At 41.4% G+C, this 21,185-nt stretch overlaps 2 protein-coding genes across 2 annotated transcripts in view; one reads left to right on the top strand and one right to left on the bottom strand.

Annotated features, from left to right (window-relative positions):
• Positions 1-10,333, bottom strand: part of pi4kab (phosphatidylinositol 4-kinase, catalytic, alpha b) — a 58,559-nt gene extending 48,226 nt beyond the window's left edge. Inside the window, exons 1-12 of the mRNA XM_083783888.1 lie at positions 10,183-10,333; positions 8,936-9,052; positions 7,970-8,063; positions 7,458-7,546; positions 7,262-7,334; positions 6,468-6,730; positions 5,936-6,002; positions 4,556-4,701; positions 4,065-4,130; positions 3,847-3,943; positions 3,512-3,703; positions 1,280-1,380 (exon numbers count right to left, since the gene is read on the bottom strand). Of these exons, the coding sequence (XP_083640014.1) occupies positions 1,280-1,380; positions 3,512-3,703; positions 3,847-3,943; positions 4,065-4,130; positions 4,556-4,701; positions 5,936-6,002; positions 6,468-6,730; positions 7,262-7,334; positions 7,458-7,546; positions 7,970-8,063; positions 8,936-9,052; positions 10,183-10,269 (1,392 nt within the window). The 5' untranslated portion in view covers positions 10,270-10,333. The remainder of the gene's footprint in view (positions 1-1,279; positions 1,381-3,511; positions 3,704-3,846; positions 3,944-4,064; positions 4,131-4,555; positions 4,702-5,935; positions 6,003-6,467; positions 6,731-7,261; positions 7,335-7,457; positions 7,547-7,969; positions 8,064-8,935; positions 9,053-10,182) is intronic.
• An 832-nt stretch (positions 10,334-11,165) lies between these two features.
• On the top strand, positions 11,166-17,444 carry snap29 (synaptosome associated protein 29). Its single transcript, XM_083784078.1, has 6 exons — positions 11,166-11,280; positions 13,250-13,483; positions 14,076-14,275; positions 15,464-15,549; positions 15,658-15,768; positions 16,157-17,444. Exons 2-6 carry the CDS (start codon positions 13,250-13,252, stop codon positions 16,312-16,314), a joined length of 789 nt encoding a protein of 262 aa, XP_083640204.1. The 5' UTR covers positions 11,166-11,280; the 3' UTR covers positions 16,315-17,444.
• Positions 17,445-21,185: the final 3,741 nt, after the last annotated feature.

The raw sequence follows: 21,185 nt of genomic DNA, 5'->3' as shown, positions 1-21,185 counted from the left end.
TGGTTGGAACGGGTAGGGTACTCTGCAAGCTAGCTGGGTGGGGCGTGGATCTCCAACTTCCATCGCTACTGACTTGGTGTTCTACAGCCGGGCACTAGTCTAGTATGTACAAATCTAGGATCGGCGAGGCCCAAGCAGGTGCCACACGACAATCCGTTACCATGGAGAGGGACAGCCCACAGGTGAGTAAAGGTGGAATAATTTTCCATGATAAAAAGAACATTCTTATACAAATCTATAAATACTTGAAACCTACCGTCCCTATTGTGGCGCTCACATCCAGCGATAATAGCAGATCTACAACCTCACAGCGGGTCGCAACACAAAGCGTTGTGAGCTTGTAGAGCAGCTAATTTCTGGCAAAGATATTTAGTGTAGAGTGAAAACAGGAGGGTGGCCTAGTATAGAGCCCTTGGTAATCTGGTAAACTAAGTATACTAGTCCTTACCCGTTCAAAAATATGAACACCAAAAGAGTGTGGTTAATGCGATTTAATAGATCACATCATTGATGATACCTGTATTTTGAGATCTACTCAGTCTGGGGCTGGGGGAGGGAGTAACTTGTTAAGGGATGAAGTTGGGAAGTTGGGTCCTATGAAGAATAACATTGGGTCATCTTTGAATCGTCTCATAAAAGAATTGTGGTCCAAAAATAAACAAACTGTCTCTGTGATATTGGTAAAGAAAGAAAAGCAGGTGCGCTTCCTTAGGAAACGATTAGCTTACGCATGTTTCATGATAAATGCTTTTATGTGATGTATTCCCATGCTTTTTGTTCTTGCTTAATGTAAGTCGCTCTGGATTAAGAGCGTCTGCTAAATGCCTAAATTGTAAATTGTAAACTGCCCTTGGTTAAGGCAGTGGGTGCTCAGCTTTGAAAATAACTTAACTCATAAACCAACTAAGTGGAAAAAGCGGCACACCAAAATAAAAGATGCAAGACTGACTCAGATGCAATTTCTCATGTTTATTTGAGAACGCTGACACGTTTCACACCTGTGTGAACCGAGTGGTGCAACTCCCCTCTCTCTCCCCACCCACCCACTCCTCTCTCTCTCTGCGCCCCTACTGGTACTCATACTCGTGCTCATTAATACATACACGGGTGAACACGGACATTGCTGGTTGTAGGAGTGATTTCACCACACATACTCAAAAACTTGACCCAGGCACGATGTGTAAATTACACCAGACTCCGGTGCTCTATCTACTGGGTTTCCTTGGTATGAAAGGTGCTATTATACAAACAAAATAGACTTGATGGTGTTGTCACATACCTGCAGGCAACAGATGAGAAGGGGCATGTGGGCTATGATGACTTTGCTGGAAGTTTTAGACTGCAGCTTCTCTGACAGCTTTGTACACAAATTCTCTGCTCCTATAAACATACAGGTGGGAAGGGTACAACGGATACAGTGGCTACGTTTACATGAAGGGTGATCATTCCGAATAAATACTTCCGAATAAAATACATCCGATGTAATGTTTTTTTGCTGCGAGTTTACATGGGAAATGGTCATTCCGAACGAATGTTTTACATGGACGTTGCCGTCGGTGTGATATAAGCCATGACACATGTTATTTCACGTGAAACTACGCCATCTGTTGGACACATAAAATATAGGCAGTTCATTCAGTAGCCGCCTATGTCTCAACAATACATTAGCCTACAGACGAAAGACCATATACTTTGAAATCCCATCATTTCATCTCTATTTCATCGCCTTGGATATGAGCGCCTTGGAGTTGGAGCGCAATGGAAATGAGCATGCTCAGAAAGACCAGAATGAACTTACATCCGAAGCAGTGTATACATGAGTCCAATTTTCTTTCAATCGCATTGAACATCGGAGTAATCCGGCCAGTGACATCGGAATGGTTTTGAAATCGTGTTTTCATTCGGATGTAAGTTTTTGTAGGTGTTTACATAACAACGTTTAATAGGATTGAACTTCTATTCGGAATGAAAAGGGGATTTAACTGCTCATGTAAACGTAGCCAGTGGCTACGTTTACATGAAGGGTGATCATTCCGAATAAATACTTCAGAATAAAATACATCCGATGTAATGTTTTTTGCCGCGAGTTTACATGGGAAATGGTCATTCCGAATGAGTGTTTATATGGAGAAGTGATAGAAGACATGATAATTCACGTGAAACTACGCCATCTGTTGGACACATAAAATATAGGCAGTTCATTCATTGTGACTGTCTCAACAATACAAACATATTACAGAGTCAGACGAAAGACGATACTTTGAAATCCCATCATTTCATTCCGCAGTCTATTTTTCCCCAACCGCTGCGGCACCGCTTCTCCGCTGGGAAGGTGATCACCGAATTAGTGTATACATGAGTCCAATTTTCTTTCAATCGCATTGAACATCGGAGTAATCCGGCCAGTGACATCGGAATGGTTTTTAGATCGCATCGAGCGTTTTCATTCGGATGTACATTTTTGTAGGTGTTTACATAACAACGTTTAATAGGATTGAAATTCTATTCGGAATGAAAAGGGGATTTAACTGCTCATGTAAACATAGCCAATGACTGCTAAACAAACAATAACCAATGCAGCTAGCACCCATCTAATCTCAACATGTGCACATATTTAGGGCTTAGCAATAATTGTAAAACAAGATTTTTGTTTGACAAAAACAATTCAATGTTTGTTTTAATATTATTTATTAGTCTGATTTACCACAACTTCAGTTTTTTCAACCAATGTTCATGTTTTAGGTTGTTATTAGAGAAAGTAAAAGATGAGTGTTTCATTTATTTGTTTTCATTTACTGCTTTCTTTCGTTATAGCGATTTCAACATTCTACAGTGATTTCTTTATTATTATTTACTATAGTCCTACTAGACCCCAATAAATTAAATCTGGCCACAAAAGATCAGTATGGGTAAATAATATAATAAAGAAATCGCTGTACATTTTTGACACATGTTTATACACATGTTTAATGTTTGTCTTTAGTTCAAATTTTGTTTTGTAAACGCATTGACAATGAAGGGAAAATTTACTTCATAATGTGTCGTTTACGTCATATTGTCTCTTTATTGTTAATGGCGTTTAATGTTTGTGTTGGCACCGTTTGTTTTACATCACCTAATGGTGATGTAATGGTAACTCTAACATGAGTTAGACTTTAATATATTAGCGCCCCTCACTTCACACAGGTGTGATTTTCTTTAAACAGATACATATTTAGCCACTTGCTCGAATGCCCCCTGTAAAAAAATAATCACGAAGATTGCTAAAACTAAAGAAATGAACACTCATCTTTTACTTTCTCTAATAACCTAAAAAATGAACCTTGGTTGAAAATAAAACCTAAAGTTGTCCTTTAAGCTCTACTTTATACTTTGTATTACAGCAATGACTCAAGAATACTTTTATTTGATTATTGAAATTGATTAATTTTCATAATCAATTCAATCAAATGTAATAACTGTTGCACCCCTACACACGCGGCTCAATTCGCTCTGGGCTACAACGGCTTACCCTGCTCATCTTTGACGGCCCACACCATGAGGTCCACGCACGCAGCGTTGGCTTGACAACGCAGTTTGAGGGGGCTAGGTTCCCCCGGCAACCCGCCCGTGTCATGTAGGACGCGCTGCAGCTCTGACTGGCTGCTGCTGAACTGCTCCAGGACAAAGTCGTGCACTTCACGCGCAAATGCCGTCTGCAAGGCTGCGCAGACAGGGAGAGAGGCACACACACACACACACACAATGGTACAATGTCCACTTGACAGGTTAGAAAATACAGTAGAGCATTTGGCCAGTCCAGCGATTCACCATTTTGGGTGAAACGGAACATTACTCATTACTCACCTTTCAAGTAGTACAGTGTATCTCTCAGCATTTTGAACATACAGACATAGATAGGATCACTGAAGGTTTTGTAGTAGAAGTTGATTCCAGCATTGGACTGAAAAATCAATCAAAGGAGACGTGTCAGAAATATTATAAGTAAAAAGTAAGTAATACTTAGAGCAAATTCACCTCATATAGACTGTGGTAATATCAAATTGTAAAGTAAAATCGCCCACCTCTATGACTTCCAACATGGTCGTATCCAGTGTTTTTAGAAACGAGTCTGTGACAAAACTCTTTACCTGCACAGCAACAAGACAACACACACACACAACTATTGATCATGTTCTTTATAATCACCAGCACAGCGACAACACAAACATCCATCGATTAATCTACTAACCGAGAAGCGGTTATATAAAAAGAAAATGTATAGAAGGAGCAAATGAGTGTTCCTGCTGTGATGTGTACAATGTAGGCATTTAGCAGACGCTCTTAATCCAGACATCAAATACATAAAAATAGTGATCAAGAATCATAAAGCTAAGAACCAGTGGAATATCTATATAATTAAACTGCGTAAAAATGGTGCATTTATGCGTGCAAGTTGATCCTTTGCATATGCCTGTAAGGTCGCCAATGCTAGGGCTAGGGCAAGTGCTACGGTCTAAGATGGAGTCTGAAGAGGTGGGATTTCAGACTACGGCGGTGTAGCGTGCTATTGTACCATGCTGAGGAGCTGTCTGAGTTGGTCGACCGGCACTTCCATCTCACCCTCCCCTCCTCCCATGCAGAGAGGAGACATGGAGAAACAGGAGCTGACGGTGGAGAAGTAGTAGTCAGGATCTACCGTGCTGGAAGGGAAGTAGGCACCTGGAAACAAAGGGGGAATGGTCTGGGTATGATCTGCATGAAGTGATGGTTAAACGTAACCCTTGACTGAAACTGTTCTTTAAAACAATGATTATTTACCTTTTGAATTCCATGGAACCCCAGTTTGACATGCATTAGGTCACAATCGCCCATCTGATACAAAATACATTTTAACTCTGGGACCCCAATCCACACTGTAAAATCCTAAATTAATTTGGCTTTGAGAGTATACTGTACTAATTGAGATGTAAGACTCACAAAGGTCTATTTGGTTCTAATATCAATTTAGCTGGTGACACCCTGGAACCGCCTCAAGGTCGCCTAACCCTAAAAAGTGTGCCCTAAAAAGTGCAGAAAATATATGGATGTAGACTCTGGGATTATGTAAAATCACTCATCACACACACACACACGCACGCACACGCGCACACACGCACACACACACACACACACACACACACACACACACACACACACACACACTTCAAACTAGAAAAAGGGCACAAGTCTCCACCAGGCCAGGTCAGGTTGTGGCCTCCTGGTGGCGCTATAATAGGCCAATGTGAAAAGGGTGCCATTCGTTTTTACACCATTGATGGCAATTTGAGGCATTTTGTTCCAAAAATGTGTTTTGCAAAAATCCACCTGTTGGTGGCGCTATAACAGGCCAATGTAAAATGGGTGGGATATATTCCTCAGCCTAGTAGGAAAGTATGTGAAAGATTTCACGTAAATTGCATGCTGCGTTCATGATTTGAGTCTTTTTGTTTCAAAAGGCCAATCCTGAAAGCCAATGTTAGCCAATTAGGATGGAATATGAAATGAAATATCGGACAGTTCCGTCTTGAGCACATGACTATAATAATATCTGGGACTTATATAGCCCTTTTCTATAGAGATAGTGTGTAACGTTTTGCGGGATTTTTGGACAGAATCTGGAGGAGTACGGTAAAATAGTGTGTTTTTCCAAAGTTGGCCTCCTGGTGGCACTATAACAGGCCGTTCTGGAAGATTTGGGGAAGAGGTTCATCGTTGGCATCCAGGGAGTGTGTGTGCAAAATTTGGCATCGACCGGGTTAACGGTGCCGGAGATTAGCTGTTCACAGACGGACGGACGGACACACGGACGGACAGACGGACACACGGACGGACGGACATAGTGCAAAACATACTCTCTCCCCATGCCTTCGGCCTGGTGGAGACAATTAAGCTCAGAGTAGGCTGTTGTTTTTACCTTCAAAGTAGTGTGGACCGGGAGCTGTAGGGGAGCAGGGGGAGAGCCCTCCAGGATCAGAACTGACCTGTGATGAACAGATCAACTCAACCATCATCATAAATCATAAACTACATAATCATCAAAGGTGTGATTGTCTATTTTTTCCTGGGGTGGGCATTGGCGAGTGGGTAGAGACTAGGCCATCTGGGAATCAGAAGGTTTCCGGTTCAACCCTTGGCTTGCCGAGTCTAAGCTTCTAAGTGTCCCCGAGAGAGACACTTAACCCATAACAGCTTCCACCTATGCGCTCATTTGAACCACCTGAACAGCCTGCTGCTGGATGAATGCGAAAAAGTTATTTCCCCTCCCAGTAAGAACTCCATACTCTACTGGTGATTAGTTACTAACACGTAACCACTTAAACACTATATACTTGAGCTGGTTCATGTGGTATCATATTATATTCGCCTTTAATACTTAAAAATGTACAAAACTTTGCGGCCAGAGAAACACACTTTTACTCAACCTACTCCATTACACACACACACACCTGTGATGAGGTATCTGGGCTGGTTCCAGTGCGTCTCCGTAGACTGTCACTCTGGCACACCGTCAGCAGTGACGATGGCATGATAGAGCGGAAGTCATTGAAGGACCTCCGCCGTAGGACCTCCGTCTCCTCTGTAACGCAGCGGGTCGGAGGAGAATCTCTGGGGAACAGCTTGGACAGCAGAGCCTCATCTGTGTTGCTATAGCGACCGAATGCCCTCGTCAACCCCAGCAGGCATGGTATGACGTACCTGCACAGATACACTGGAGGAAGGAGAGTGGTTCTTATGCTGTTTGTCTGAGTGGACAGACATGTTAACAACTTAAAGGACCACTCCTCAACCTATCTAATTGGTCCTCACTAATAATCATGATAGAATAGCTTGGGGAATCCAAGCTAATCTAAACTGCAGGCTTTCTATTCCTGAAAAATTGCAATGCGAAAATGGAAGCCATCGTTCTCACGACAATAAAAATCTAAATATATATTTTTTTAAATCTTGTTTATTTATCTTGCCAATAAAAAATAATATATACCAAATTTCCCACCCCACAAGCCTGGCTGCCGGACTACACAGACAGGGTAGGAAAAGATTGTGATATTTTATCATGACAAATTAGTGAGGACCAATTATATGAAGATAGGTTGAAAAGTGGTGAAATGGTCCTTTAACCCTGGTGTCTCTATTTTGGCTTTTTGGGAATGTCATTATAGGCAAGGATTTTCTGCATTTTCCAAAATTTTCCCCAAAATATTCACACAGTGAGTGAGTGAGTGAGTGAGTGAGGCTGTACCTTTATCCTGGTTCTCTGGTGTCTGGCACATCTCCAGGATCCCCTGCATAACTTCCGTGATGGTATCTAAAATCTGCAAAGGAAATTGTCCCCCAAAAAAGAGAATACATTTACATAACACAGCAATCAACTGCAAGAGACACTAAATGATATACTCTTTCTAGCACATACAGTGATGATAACACACATCTCTGACCTGTTGTCTGGAGTCTGAGTCCTTCTGAGCCACATCCGACAGCAGGGTCACTAAACAGAAGCTGAAGTTTTCGGCAACAGGAAGAGATTCTGAAAAAGCAGATAAGAACTAACAGCATGACCCACAAGCATTGCAAAGGAGCAGAACACAGGAATCTCTCACAAAAAACAGACAAATTGCAAACATGGGAGACCTTATCAAATGCTTATCAAACATTCAAGAGAAGGCAACAAAGAATTTGACATTCTGTGTACACTGGCACTGAGAACAAAGTACTGGCCAGTGTGTCCACATAAGACATAAGGGCAATATGGACAAAATCTAACGTCACCATATATATGTTTAACCCTAACCAAACCCTTTTTACCAAATACCTTGACATTGACAACTACTAGGAATGACTAAAATACCATATAAAGTACAGCACAGCTCATTTCAAACTAGATCAAATCAAAGCCTAAATAGACACAATGTAAAAGCAAACCTGTGGAATATAAGAGGATTGCTGTTACCTCTTCCTTTCTTTCCTGAGCTTTCCTCGATCCATTGGACCCGTGGTAACCCTCTTAATAGGCTCAGCAAGTAGGGAACAATTGTGTCTTTGTGCTGCCAGAGGAAAGCACAACATTACACACATTACAACCACTGGACACATTGTATAGCCACCACATAGGGTCATCATCACAAATGTAAAAGGAGATTAAACAAGTTTTTATTATTATTATTATTATTATTATTATTACTAAATCACCTGACCTTATGGTTGTGCCGTTTGTGAAACAAGCTTGTATATATCTGGAAACCTTTTTTGTATTTTTGTAAATTAGCTAAGAGAGACCCTACGAGTGTGTGTGTGTGTGTGTGTGTGTGTGTGTGTGTGTGTGTGTGTGTGTGTGTGTGTGTGTGTGTGTGTGTGTGTGTGTCTGCACATGTGCGTGCGTGAGTGCGTGCGATGGGAACTGCATAAAAACTTCGTCCAAACTGTGATGTGACAATAAAGATGATTCTGACAATTAGTAGTATAGGAGCTCTTACTGTAGCTACAGTATGAGCGGGGGGACTGAGGTCCCATATGGGGCTAGCTTTGAACTAACTCACACCACTGGGAGATGTTCTAGCTCAGGTCGCATAGTGATGGATTTGGAAGCTTAAACAGCCAGCAGACTGCCTAATAACCACCTTAATCAGATCAAGGGAATGAGCTTAAGTCATATGATTTGTCACACACGTTACCGCAGTGAAATTTGGTCTCCGCAAAACATACTGGCATATTGTGGAGGACCGCAAGATCTGGTAGACTGGTGAAAGAGCACATATAAATTAAACTATACAACACCTAAGATGTTAAATATCTAAACGCTGTATGCAGTAGATTCTGCAGTCATGGTGTATAACTAGAAGTGATTGGTTTTGGATCCAGCAGGCTAAAGTGGGCCTACAAGGCTAAATTCCTCCCGCTGTTGTCAACCAGCACTCACCTGTAAGTCTGACTCCACTAGAAACACAGCAAGTGCTAGGACAGCATCTCTGCGACGTACATCCAGGGAGAACACACCCCGAACTTCTACTGGGCACATGCATTGTAGCTTTTGAACCTGAGAGAAACCCAGAAGGAAGGATGTTCAAACCCTTATTTACCAATGCACCCAGGTCCCCTTTATAAGTGACACAGACTGTAGTTTAGATTTATGTTGAATAAGGCCTCCAGGCCGAAACATCCATTCTGCTGTTGTTGCCTGCTGGGGAAACCGAATAAAAAACAAGAATCCTAAAAGGATATAACGTGAGTGCTGGTATTAATTTCTTTCGTTTAGACTGTATGTTCCAGAACCGTGCAGTGCAGTGAGTCAACTGCGTGCTTGCTCTTCCTTTCTTCTTCAAACCCTTAATCCCTTATTTGGCACACAATATAAATATGTTTTTTACAGTAACATTGATGGACTACACTGCTGAAACACCTAGCAAAAAAGCAGTGCCCTTGATGTAAGGCTCTGGCAGAGTTGGAATGGAATGGCTATATTGTTTCCATATTAGAAATAGAAAGAAAATACCATCATCAAAATAAAACAAATGTCTACATTAGACATGAAGATCTTGCATAGCAGAATGCTTGTGTTCATTTATTTATTTTTTCATTTTCAACTCTGAGAATGTACAATTGTACATCTGTACACTCACTCTGCCCAGATGGTTTTGGTGCCCAGTTGTCCATGGTGCCCAGTTGTCTAAGAAGGTGCCCACATATCCCTAGTGTCCAGTAAGTTTTAGTGCACATACAGTATAGCTTTTTTTTTAACACATCGGCTGGAGAGGTTCCATATATGGGGCTAGGATTTTTACTGTGTAGCAACAGGTTGCAAGATGCAATTGTCTCAGAGAGACTCTCTCTCACTCTCTCTGTCTCAAACCTGTTTGACCGCAGTGCTGCAGTGGTGGTTATTATGGTAAAGGCTAAAATGAAATGAACCGACCACAAAAAGAGATACTTCCTCCACGATTTTTTTTTTTTTAATAACACAAGCGGCGCATTAGTGTCACACACTGCTACTGTACAACAGTCAGACACACACCTGTTAGATATGTCGCCTGGTGTCCACACAACTGTCACTAAATAATCATTCCGCCTCAATGTGCGGAAGCAAAGTAAAGACTCCCAACAACAACAACCCTGTTGCTGCACATTAATAATAACATCATCATAACGTGGTTCGGTTTCGTGTCTCACCTTGTCAAGCGGCGCGGGGCGGTGGGCAGCTAAAGAGCGGGCTAATGACAGAACCGTGTTGAAATAAAAACCCCTGGATGCAGCCATGTTTATCTGACATTAATAATGTGATATTGTGAAGGGAGGAGAGGACAGCACTCTGTTCCGCTGCCTCTGGCTGTGGCTGTTGCTGCTGATCCGCAGTACGGCGGCTCAGCGGGGACAAACGTCCGTATAACTCAGTCAGTGGTTGGTTGGTTTCCCCAGGCCAGTGGTGTAAAGTAACTTAGTACATTGAGGTACTTTTACTTTACTGCAGTATTTCCACCAGTACTTGTAACTGCTATTTTCAAAATATATATTTTTAATACAATATGAAAACTTGAAACGGGACATTCTGCATAATGAGTAGTATTGAGTACTTTTACTTTTGGTACTTTAAAGTACATTTTGATAGTAATTATTTCATTTGTAACAGAGTATTTTTTTACATTGCAGTATTGATACTTTTACTATTATTAAGTAAAACATTTGAGTACTTTTTCCACCACTGCTCAAACCTAAACCTAACCGCAAGCACGGGAGCAGTGCATGTTCGGACTAACGGGACTTCGGATCTATGGGCAGTTCCCCCTTGAAGGCCGGGGAAAGGGAAAACTCAAGTTAAGTGGTTGTTCACTAGCCTTAAGATTTAGACTCTCGTATATGTATTTACCGATTCTAACGAGTGATGGCGTCAGAATCGATAAATACATCTACGAGCGTGACGAGCGTCTAAAAAAATCTTAGGCTAGTTGTTCACCATCACTATGCAGTCACCACTGACTGACACTGAGGGCAGTGAGCCGTGAGGGCTGATTTAGTCCAATAAATAAATGATCTGAACACAGACAGCAACTGTCTCACGCAAAGACCCGCCCCGCCTGCCTCTGATTGGACCCCACCACGTCGCGTCGCGAAAACGTTGGCAGGAAGGAAGTATAACCTTTCACGGGAAATTGGTGCCGCCTTTTCCTGTCAGTGGAACAGAACAGAACATAACAGAAAAGAACAAGTCTGAGTCAGCTGACAGAACAACAACATCAGATCGATCTCTCCTCTCCTCTCTCTGGGTCAAAGGTTTGTGTTATGTAGTATTAATAACTTCGTTACGTTTGTATTAATGTATTCCCAAATTACGAATTAGATTTGAAGAACACTGTTTATATGTTGTTGTTGTTGTTGTTATATGTGTCATATACAACATATTCAGCCACATTAGCTTTACGTGGCCAGCAACTGCTGCCTTGAGCATGTTGTCATGAATCGTATTTAAATTGTCAGTTGTTTTCAGTGTGTGTAAGATTATTACTGTCATATAAGAATAACTTTTACCTTTGTATAGGTTCCCCATATTGACTATGGATTGAACACCATGCCCTGTAAACCTAGCTGACGTTAACCAACCTTGCATGAAATTGTTATTGTTTTATTACATTATAACATGTAATATGTCTAATGGAATCAATGTGTTTAATAATAATTTGTGATGGCAGCCTGTTGAAATGTGAAACACTGCGATTTAAAATTTCGAATTTAAATCTGAAAATGGCAGATGTTCAGCTATATTTTCACTATATTTAAATTAACGATTATCGATTACGATTATTTATAATGAATTCCTAAGACTTCTTAGAGTCAGATATTGTCCTCTAGTTTCACACGAGACAAGAAGATTCACATATAATATTGTCTGCCAGCGATGATCGATGACCTGAAATGGGTGCTGGACTGGACTGGACTGAACATATGAAAACTTCCTTTGAGATTGTCGTGTAATTTCTTCCAGGAGTCTGTAGATTATCACCTTATTTTCCTAATGTATCAAGAACGAGAAATGAGCTCCGTTTTCCCAGGCAAAGTCCTTCTTTATTCAATCAATGAGGCATCTCCCATAGTTACATCAAGTTACCAGCATATAAAGTCATCTCTCCATCGTATAGCACATTCAGACCAGGTCAAGACCTGTCCTGCATGGCCTCCTCCGTTTCCAACCAACCCACCTCTCCAGTCATTTCCAACCCATCCCTTTATACAGTACATCTCTCGCATGCCATGGGTTGTCCCCTTTTGTCCCTGTGTGTGTGTGTGTGTGTGTGTGTGTGCGCGTGTGCGTGTGCGTGTGCGTGTGGAAACAGCTAATCAAAGACCCCCAACTGTGACAGTCCCTGTAGTACTCGTACCTGTATGGCTCGTCTGTCACTTATCAGTCAAACAGGAAGGCCTAAGCCCCACGTGGTCTAGTTTGGAGACCCTAAAGATAATATCATCAAAAGATCACTCCCAAAGAATTATCTTGAGAAGTCAAATAGTGAAGCCCACAAGGCTTCCTGCCTGTAGGACAATTGATATGCAAATAGTTAAAACACTGTGATGGGATAAAGGGAGAAATATGATATATGCTATAATATGATTCAAAGTACACCACAAGAACAGTCGATGTTTGGAAGCACAAACGTTATGTATGGACTATGGGTCAGACAATTGACAGGGGTGTTGCGATTGTGGGGTAATTAATCACACCACCTTCCAATTGTGTGCCCCATACATTTGTGCTTCCCAAAGGAAGTTTTGATATGTTCAGTACTGCGCTCATTCAGGGCCCCTCGCCCTGAGATAATGTGCAGCTCTTGGAAAAGTGGAGATATTTTACTAAACACAACGTTTTCTGCCAGAACTTTCAAATGGATATGAAACTAGAGCACAATATCTGACTCCATGTCTTAGGAATTAATTATTGGGTGAGTAGTACACATGCCAAGCGGGGCAGAATTATGCCATGCAGGTTAGTCAGCTAACCACTATGGCTGTGTATTTGGAATACATGAAATGTATGTAAGATCACAGACATTCTAGGGCTACACCCATAGCTGTGATTGATCAGAATATAGCTTGAGGAACCGAATATAACTGGCGCCACTTTTCCTTTGAACTCATACGTGGATGGCCGCCATGTTCTTTTCTGTGACATATTACTTTGAATGGTGTGCAGGGTGCACGTTCTTGATTGTAATAAACTAAGGATTCATAATTGTATTCTTTGTTTTAGATGGCCTACCCCAAATCCCACAACCCGTTTGCAGATGACGATGAGGAGGAAGTGTGTGGGTCTAGTGGAAGGGACTTCAATGAGGACCCTGATAGAGGCATGAGTGATGCTGAGAGAAAGCAGAAGTACCTCCAGCAGGAAGTGATGCGTACAGCCAAGTCTGCTGTCGACAGCAGCTACCGTTCCCTTGGAATGATCTATGAATCTGAGAAGATGGGTGTGGATACTGCAGAGGTAAGCAATGTCAAAGAATACCAGAACACTCGCCTCAAAACACAGTCGCCTCGGGGGTTACTCCGGCGGAACGGTACCGCGATCTCTACCTGGTATTCCTAAACCATCAGTAAAACTATGCCTAACCCTAAACAAAAAAATCTGTCAAACTATGTCAGCATTGTCTAACACTAACAGGCACAATGTCAAGTTGCCTGTTTGACATAGCTACTAAAAGGCTACTCTCTCTTACCCTCACTATCTTGGTAAATGAAGGTAAATGGTAAATCTTGTTCACTCTCTCTCATGCAATACGTCATAATAAGATGATAGCCACCAACAATTGTTTATTTGTATATCCCTGAATTACTCTCCCAAATGTTTTAACCTGCACACAGTCACACACTAAACTAAAGCATCACTTCAAGTTCTTTTAGGCTCTTTTAGGCCACTTTTTACTTTATGTGAGGGGGAAAGACATACAACTAATTTGTCCATCTGGAATTGAACTGGAGTTTGTGCGATCATATTGTCAACAACACACTATCCGATCATCTACCGGTGTACCTGCATATTGTATTGACTTGCCCTCCCTCTCTGCCTGTGTGTGTAGGAGTTGATGCGTCAGGGGGAGGTTCTGAAGAGGACGGATAAGATGGTCGACAACATGGAACAGGACCTGAAGACCAGCCAGAAGCACATCAATGGTATCAAGAGTGTGTGGGGAGGCCTTGTCAACTACTTCAAGGGCAAGCCAGAGACCACCAAGCCCGAACCTGAGCAGCCAACCAACACCTACCAGGCCAGCGACAAGTAATAAGACATTACTTTCCTCTCACATCCTTTTTTATTTTAAAATTAGTATTTAATTTATGCTCACTTCTGGAATATTTTGTGTTCCATGGAAAGAAGAAAGGGAAGAACAAGGGGGGAAAGAGATCAATAAATAAAAAACTCCCCTCAATAGTAGTCATGGCATCATCCTCCACTACAAACTGTTATCTGACAGGCACATACTGTAGGATTACTAGTGCAGATGATGCAAACGCCATGTTAAAGGCTGTTCTTGTGTGACCTTGTTAAAAGTATTATTAAAATGTATGTTAGAGTCTAAGATCACACCCAGGTCTGTGACCTCTGCTTTGACCTATCTAGCCAGAGATCCAAGCACTGATTATAGACTGTGTCTGTCAGATTTGGGGCCAGTAAGGAGAATCTCAGCTTTTCTTTCATTGAGCTAGGTGTTATGCGTATCCACCCATGACCCATTTACTAGGGCCTTCAAATACAGTACTTTTCTAACAGACGGAAGGCAATTGACCTTTTTACTTTTGGATAATAATATTTAAGAAACTGTTAACTTGTTAATGTGTGTACCGTCCGTCACAAGTGTAATTTTGTTTACTCAGGCAGGGCTGGTTGGCAGGTATCAATACACTTTTAGACCAACGTGATTGTTTAAACATGACGTCATGGGCAGCTATGCTCGATAACAGGCTTGATAAGCCCAAAGCGTATTGATCCCGGGTACTCATTCAATAAGCTTGTTATCTTTTTTTCGGGTATCTGGTTTCGAGCTCCATCCCTAGTAGTACTATGTCCCCTTGGGCTAAGGGTTAGTAGCTTGATTGGGAAGCTTTGATTCTGAATAATAATAATTTTCTGTTTTCATCTTTGTGATTTACTCCTTTCAATAGTGTCTGTCAGTCTCTCACAGAATTAATGGTAATGAGATACTGGTATTCCATTTTAATGTTTCTGAAACACACACAAAAACTACGTTTTTTTCAATATTAGCCACTAGCATTAGATGCATAGATAAATCGGTGTCCAAAAATGTAGATCTCCTATAGTGCAAGGAACCATACCATTACGTACTGACTACAGATGCTAAAACTTTCTTCTCTAAAACATTTACTTTTCCTCTGAAGGTCTTGTCATTGACTGGTCTGCGTTATTTAAATAAACAATGCTTATCTGACGGCATCACATTTCTTTCAGATTACAGAATGCCTTGTCCAACAGTAAAGGACATGAAGATAAGTACCAAGCCAGCCATCCCAACCTGAGGAAGTTAGATACAGGAGGTAAGGGTTTGCACCAGACTTACACAATAACTACCGGTATATGAATGTGATTGGACAGGGTGAGGGCACATGATATACGAGCACTTTGTTCTGTTTTGTGTGTTTTAGGATTTGGGGCTGCTGCCGATATAGATGACACTGACAACTTATCCAGAAAGAATGGCTACCCTCAGAATTCATATCTTAAGACTGCTCACCAAACGCTGGACAACAACCTAGGTAAGAATACCTGTCCTATTTGAATCCTTATCACATGTATGACTTAATCTAACCTATACTGTGTACTAACAGGGTACAGTACATATGACAGAAGTTGTATGCTAGATTTGAACTAATTATGTTGGAATCAACACACAAGAACACTTACAAAAGAGTGGCTTTGTGTACCCATATATATGCTGATCTGGTTAGACAGGAGGATTATGTACGTGTGTGTAGTACAAAATGAGACTGTGTGTGGAGAATCTCAACAGACACTTTTACCTGTACACAATAAAATCCTCAGTGTACATGTATCCCCCCTCAAAGTTAACAATGAACAGCCAATGATAACCAGCCAATTACCTGTCGAAGTGAATTCAAACATTGTTTGTGTGTGGTCATCTAGATGATATGTCCCTGGGCCTGAGCAGACTAAAGGGCCTGGGCCTGGGCCTCCAGACGGAGATAGAAAGCCAGGATGCCGACCTAGATTCTCTGCTGAACAAAGTGGACAAGATGGACCTCAAGATCCACAACACCAACCAACAGATCAAAAAGCTCTAGTAAAAACAAAGCAATGACTCGGCATACAAAACATGTAGACTCACTCAACGGAGACAAAGACATGAGAACAGTTCAACCTCCTTTCGTCCGGGTTTCCAAGCTCTTCTCTGTGAAATAAACCTTTCTATTTCGTATTAAAGCATGTAATGCTGAGTTGCTGACAGATAAACAGGTAAACACACATTTATTTTTATTTTTCATTTACTGTCTAGTTATTTTCTTCAACAACAAACCTGTGAACTTTTCCCCTGGTTTTATGTATGTTCATGTTTGTCCATAACACAACATATAGCGCCTGTAAAAACGCCTCCTGTTAAAGAAATTTGAATAAATAATGTATTGAACTATGCTACACAGACTACGCACTCAGCGTGGACATGCGCACATCCAACCTTTTTATTATGATTGTCATTTGTGTGCTGGGGAGGGAAGGATCTATTCTGTACTTGTAGTCAATGCAAGGAATTCTCTATAAGAGGGTTACATTTACCTGGCAATTTGTGTGGATGAGAATATTGACTTGATAACCAAATTAGGGTTTTCACACAGACTTTCCCTTAATTGCTTGCTTGTGTTTCAAACATGCAAAGGATGGAAAATGAGAATATGCTGAATGAATGGTTATAGAAGATGATCTGCTTTAAACTAGAATGTTGTAACGTTTGTACACCACTTCAACACGTGTACAAGACAGACACTCTTCATTTGATCTCTTAAACGTGAGAAACATACACACTAGCCTTTGGGAATCAAATCTATTGTCCCTGTTGCCTTACTTACCTGTACATTATGATATGGACCCTGGTTTGATTCTGTGCCATAACTGCTATACCAGTGTCTCTGCACACTGAGATTCTTTCAAGCCTGCTTTTTGTGTAAGAATTATCCATTTTCCTGTACTCTTTCATGCTTATTGTCTGTACTGATTGATTGGCTTTCATTGCAGTGCAGCTTGTGTGAGGAGTTGTGTATGCATCTTTATCATGTGAATATAACAAAATGCAGGAATGTTGACTAAGTCATACTTGATCACATATACTTTAAATTGTAAGATTACATTCATGAAGCACATGACATTTAAATCAAATTTAAAATGGGAAATAAATTAAAAACATGATTTTAGTACTTTTCTTCTGCCTTTGCATTCATTTGACACCTGATCATAGCCCAGCCCAAAACAGTGTTGATGCCTGATCATAGCCAGCCTATAACGGTGAACAAGCATTACAGTGAATGTACCACCAGGTGGCGCCACAGTTCCAGTAAACCAGGGTAATCATAGTCAAATGTTTGTAGTGTTTTCTATGTGACCTTTTTTTGGCTTTTACAGATCACACACCAATGTGTATTCTGTTCAAACGTTATATAATTGCTATAAATATTGGGAATACGCAAAGTTATCACACCACTTGCCTCAGCTGTATTTTCTCAAATTGTCATTGGATATATGACCTAACTATGTATCTTTCCTTGTATTAAAATACTTGGTGGGTACTGGTGACCAAAGCAGACCAGCCTGATTCTCAGCCCAGAATATTTTAATGGGCATGATGATTTAGGGGTTGGAGCTACTCTATGGTTGGAGCTATGCAAAAATAACACCAAATTATTGATTAGGAGAAAGCAGTCAATCCAGACCAGATGACAGTGAGATGTTGAGTATTTCACACATTTTTCTGTTCAAATGATAACCCCACAGCGTGAAGTCTGCAGTAACACAGGCAGCAGGCCTGTGTTACTGCTGCCTCTGTTGTGTTCCAGCTGCGTTGCTGTCTATTCATTATCATTCCTCTGCGTTAGGACAGCTGCTGCTGCACACGCAACAAGCACTCATTAGGATGACCTGCTAATTACAGTACACATACACACCTGACCTTCCACACACACATGCAGTCACACACACACACATATGCACGTCATAACATACATCCATACATCCTCGCATGAACACATGCATATAGCCTACTGTAGTGTAGAGTAATCACTCACACCCAACCACATGTGTATCACACACACACTCAACTAGAGAAAGTGCACCTCGGAGCACAGGTCTCCGCCAGGTCAGGTTATTGTGGCCTCCTGGTGGCACTATAATAGGCCAATGTGAAATGGGTGGCATTTTTTCTTACGCCTTTGATGGACTTTCAAATTCATGATTTGAGGCATTTTGTTCCAAAAGTGAGTTTTGCAAAACTCCACCTGTTGGTGGCGCTATAACAGGCCAATGTGAAAAGGGTGGGATTTATTACTCAGCCTAGTAGGGAAGTGTGTGAAAAAGTTCAAGTAAATTGCACACTGTGTTCATGATTTGAGGCTTTTTGTTCAAAACGGGCCAATCCTGCAAACTTTGGTAGCCAATGTTAGCCAATTAAGATGGAATATGAAATATCAGACAGATCCGTCTTGATCACATGACGAGATACTGTGTACCGATTTGCGGGATGTTTGGACAGGTCAAAGGTTTTTCCTTGGCGACAGTTGCATTACTGTAAAGTGTAAAGTGATGTAATTGCCTGAACTTACCTGACTGTTCTAACTGCCTTTACACATTTCATCAGGCTATTACATAGGAATTACGCATTTCTAGGGATGTCCTGATCAAGTTTTTTTGCTCCCGATCCGATTCCGATCATTTAATTTTGAGCATCTGCCGATACCGATTTTTCCCGATCCGATATTTACATTTTATAGAACACGTTTATGCCATTTCACAATAGTACAATATCCCATATCCAGTCTAATATCATGATATAGATATAATATTGATAATAGGGATGTCCCGATCACGTTTTTTGGCTCCCGATCCAATTACGATAATTTGGTCAGCCCCAATTTCCGATTATCCGATCCGATTGGGACAACCCTATACGCATTCTTATATTCTTATATTGTCGAAAGAACCAATAGTCATTCCCACAATATCGTCACAATATTGATACCAATGTATTTGGTCAAAAATATTGTGAGTTTGTCCATATCGCTCAACTCTAGGGTAGTGTAGCCTGCCTACTCAAGTCCGCCTCCGCCATCAATGGACGGAAGTCACCCGTGGGCCGTGGGTTCACTCTCTTCACGCCGTCCGTGGGGCCGTGTGGTCTTTGAACAGCTGTCTTGTCGAAAGCAAACAGTGACCGCTCTGCGACAAAGGCTGCCAGTGATGGAATGCCCTTCTTTTCAGCAGACGTAATCCCAGAACACACTGCTGTCGGACCCCATCAGGCACTGGGCCAGAGACAGGCCTTCCTGCCCTTTAGAAAGCAGGTTACGTAGCGGCAGGGCCGCCAGGGGGTAAAGCCTATACTTCAGAGTGGCTGACGGCATTCTATTGCCACTGTTGTAGGAAGAGAAATATAAAGAGTTGTGCTGACGGCGGGGAGTTTAGTACAGAGCAGAGAAGAGGAAGGGAGGAGTGTGTTTGTTGCTATAAACTGGGAAGGGATTGTAGAGAGTGAGGGAGTAGTTGGAAGTCTACTAAAATCAAGTGGTCACATCACTAGGGATTGCACTACACAACATATAAAGGTTAAAGGAGTTTACCCCAATAAATATATATTTTCTATCAATTGCACACCCCATGAAGCCTTGAATTATTATTATTTTTTCTATTATTTTATCACATTCCTAAGTCAATAATTTGATGACGGGTCATCGGTCAGTAAGAGTCTCCTACTGAATCTCCTACTGACCGATGACCCGGATTATATTGCATTATTGTTACTATTATTATTCTGTAAAAGATGGTCTAGTCTAGCAATATTATATTGTCTATGTTATAAAGAATTTGTGTGGACAAGGTTTGTTAGTAAGTAGCCTGAGCTAATGTGTTAGGTTTCTGGTCTAGAGGGGCGGGTCGCGGCAGAGATTTGCGCTCTCCCTGATTGGATCTCACTGATCGGTCAGTCACCCCCGGCCCCTCCTCTCCCCTCTAGTGCAGCGCTACATCACATAATTTAGCCGGAAGGGTTGACTGACTCCCACTTTTAGACCAGAGCGGCCAATGCGTTCCTCCAGGCTTTAATTTTTTGCGCCGACGAAAATGAAAGCCTGGTACCGAGGCTAGCTAGTAAGTACCTACCCTACCGACATCGTCTTAACATGTAACCTCTGAGGGACAGTCAAGCTAAGAATGTAACAAAAATGTGTTGATGGATCCATGTTTGCATCATATCACACTCTTACGACCCTACTCTCCTTTTAACTGTAGCCTAATGGCAGCATGTGAACCCTGGTCTAACATTGAGGATATATACTTAGGACTGCTGTGTTCCCAGTTCCCACCAGTAATTGCTAGGAGGGAGAAGTCAGCAATGTTAATGGTCGTCTTCGATTATATTCAGTCACGGTATGTTAAGCCCAATTTATACTTAGTCGTACAATGGTGTCTCACGCCGACAATAGCCAAACTACAATAATTTATATTGTTAATCTAAGTACCTCATAATGGTACAATACTTGAGTAAGTGTACTTATTTTTACACCATTGCATACAAGCGAATAAAAATACATGACAAGATGAGAAATGGTGGTATATTTGTATCTGTTTATTTTCACTAATGGAAAGTGTACAAGTGTATGTTGTGTTGCTGCACAAAAATTATAATTTGCTTAAAAATAAATAAACACAAAGAGACAGTCGAACACACGAGAGGATACCAGAACACACGAGAGGATACCAGAACACACAAGAGGATACCAGACGTGTTCCCGGACTCAGCTACACTAATTACTGTACTGGGTTCATCTGTAGTGCATTCTAAAGACTCTCAAAATTGACAACACAGGAGAGAGGAGGAGGAAAAGGAGACACAGCTGTGTGCCCATGAGGCTTTGGGGGAGCATTGGGAGGAGATGGTGCTAATAAGCAATGGGAG

Source organism: Protomyctophum parallelum (assembly GCF_964188405.1).
Source record: "Protomyctophum parallelum genome assembly, chromosome: 15".
Classification (NCBI taxonomy): domain Eukaryota; kingdom Metazoa; phylum Chordata; class Actinopteri; order Myctophiformes; family Myctophidae; genus Protomyctophum; species Protomyctophum parallelum.
The sequence above is the reverse complement of the archived record's forward strand: the minus strand, read 5'-3'. Positions and strand labels throughout refer to the sequence as shown.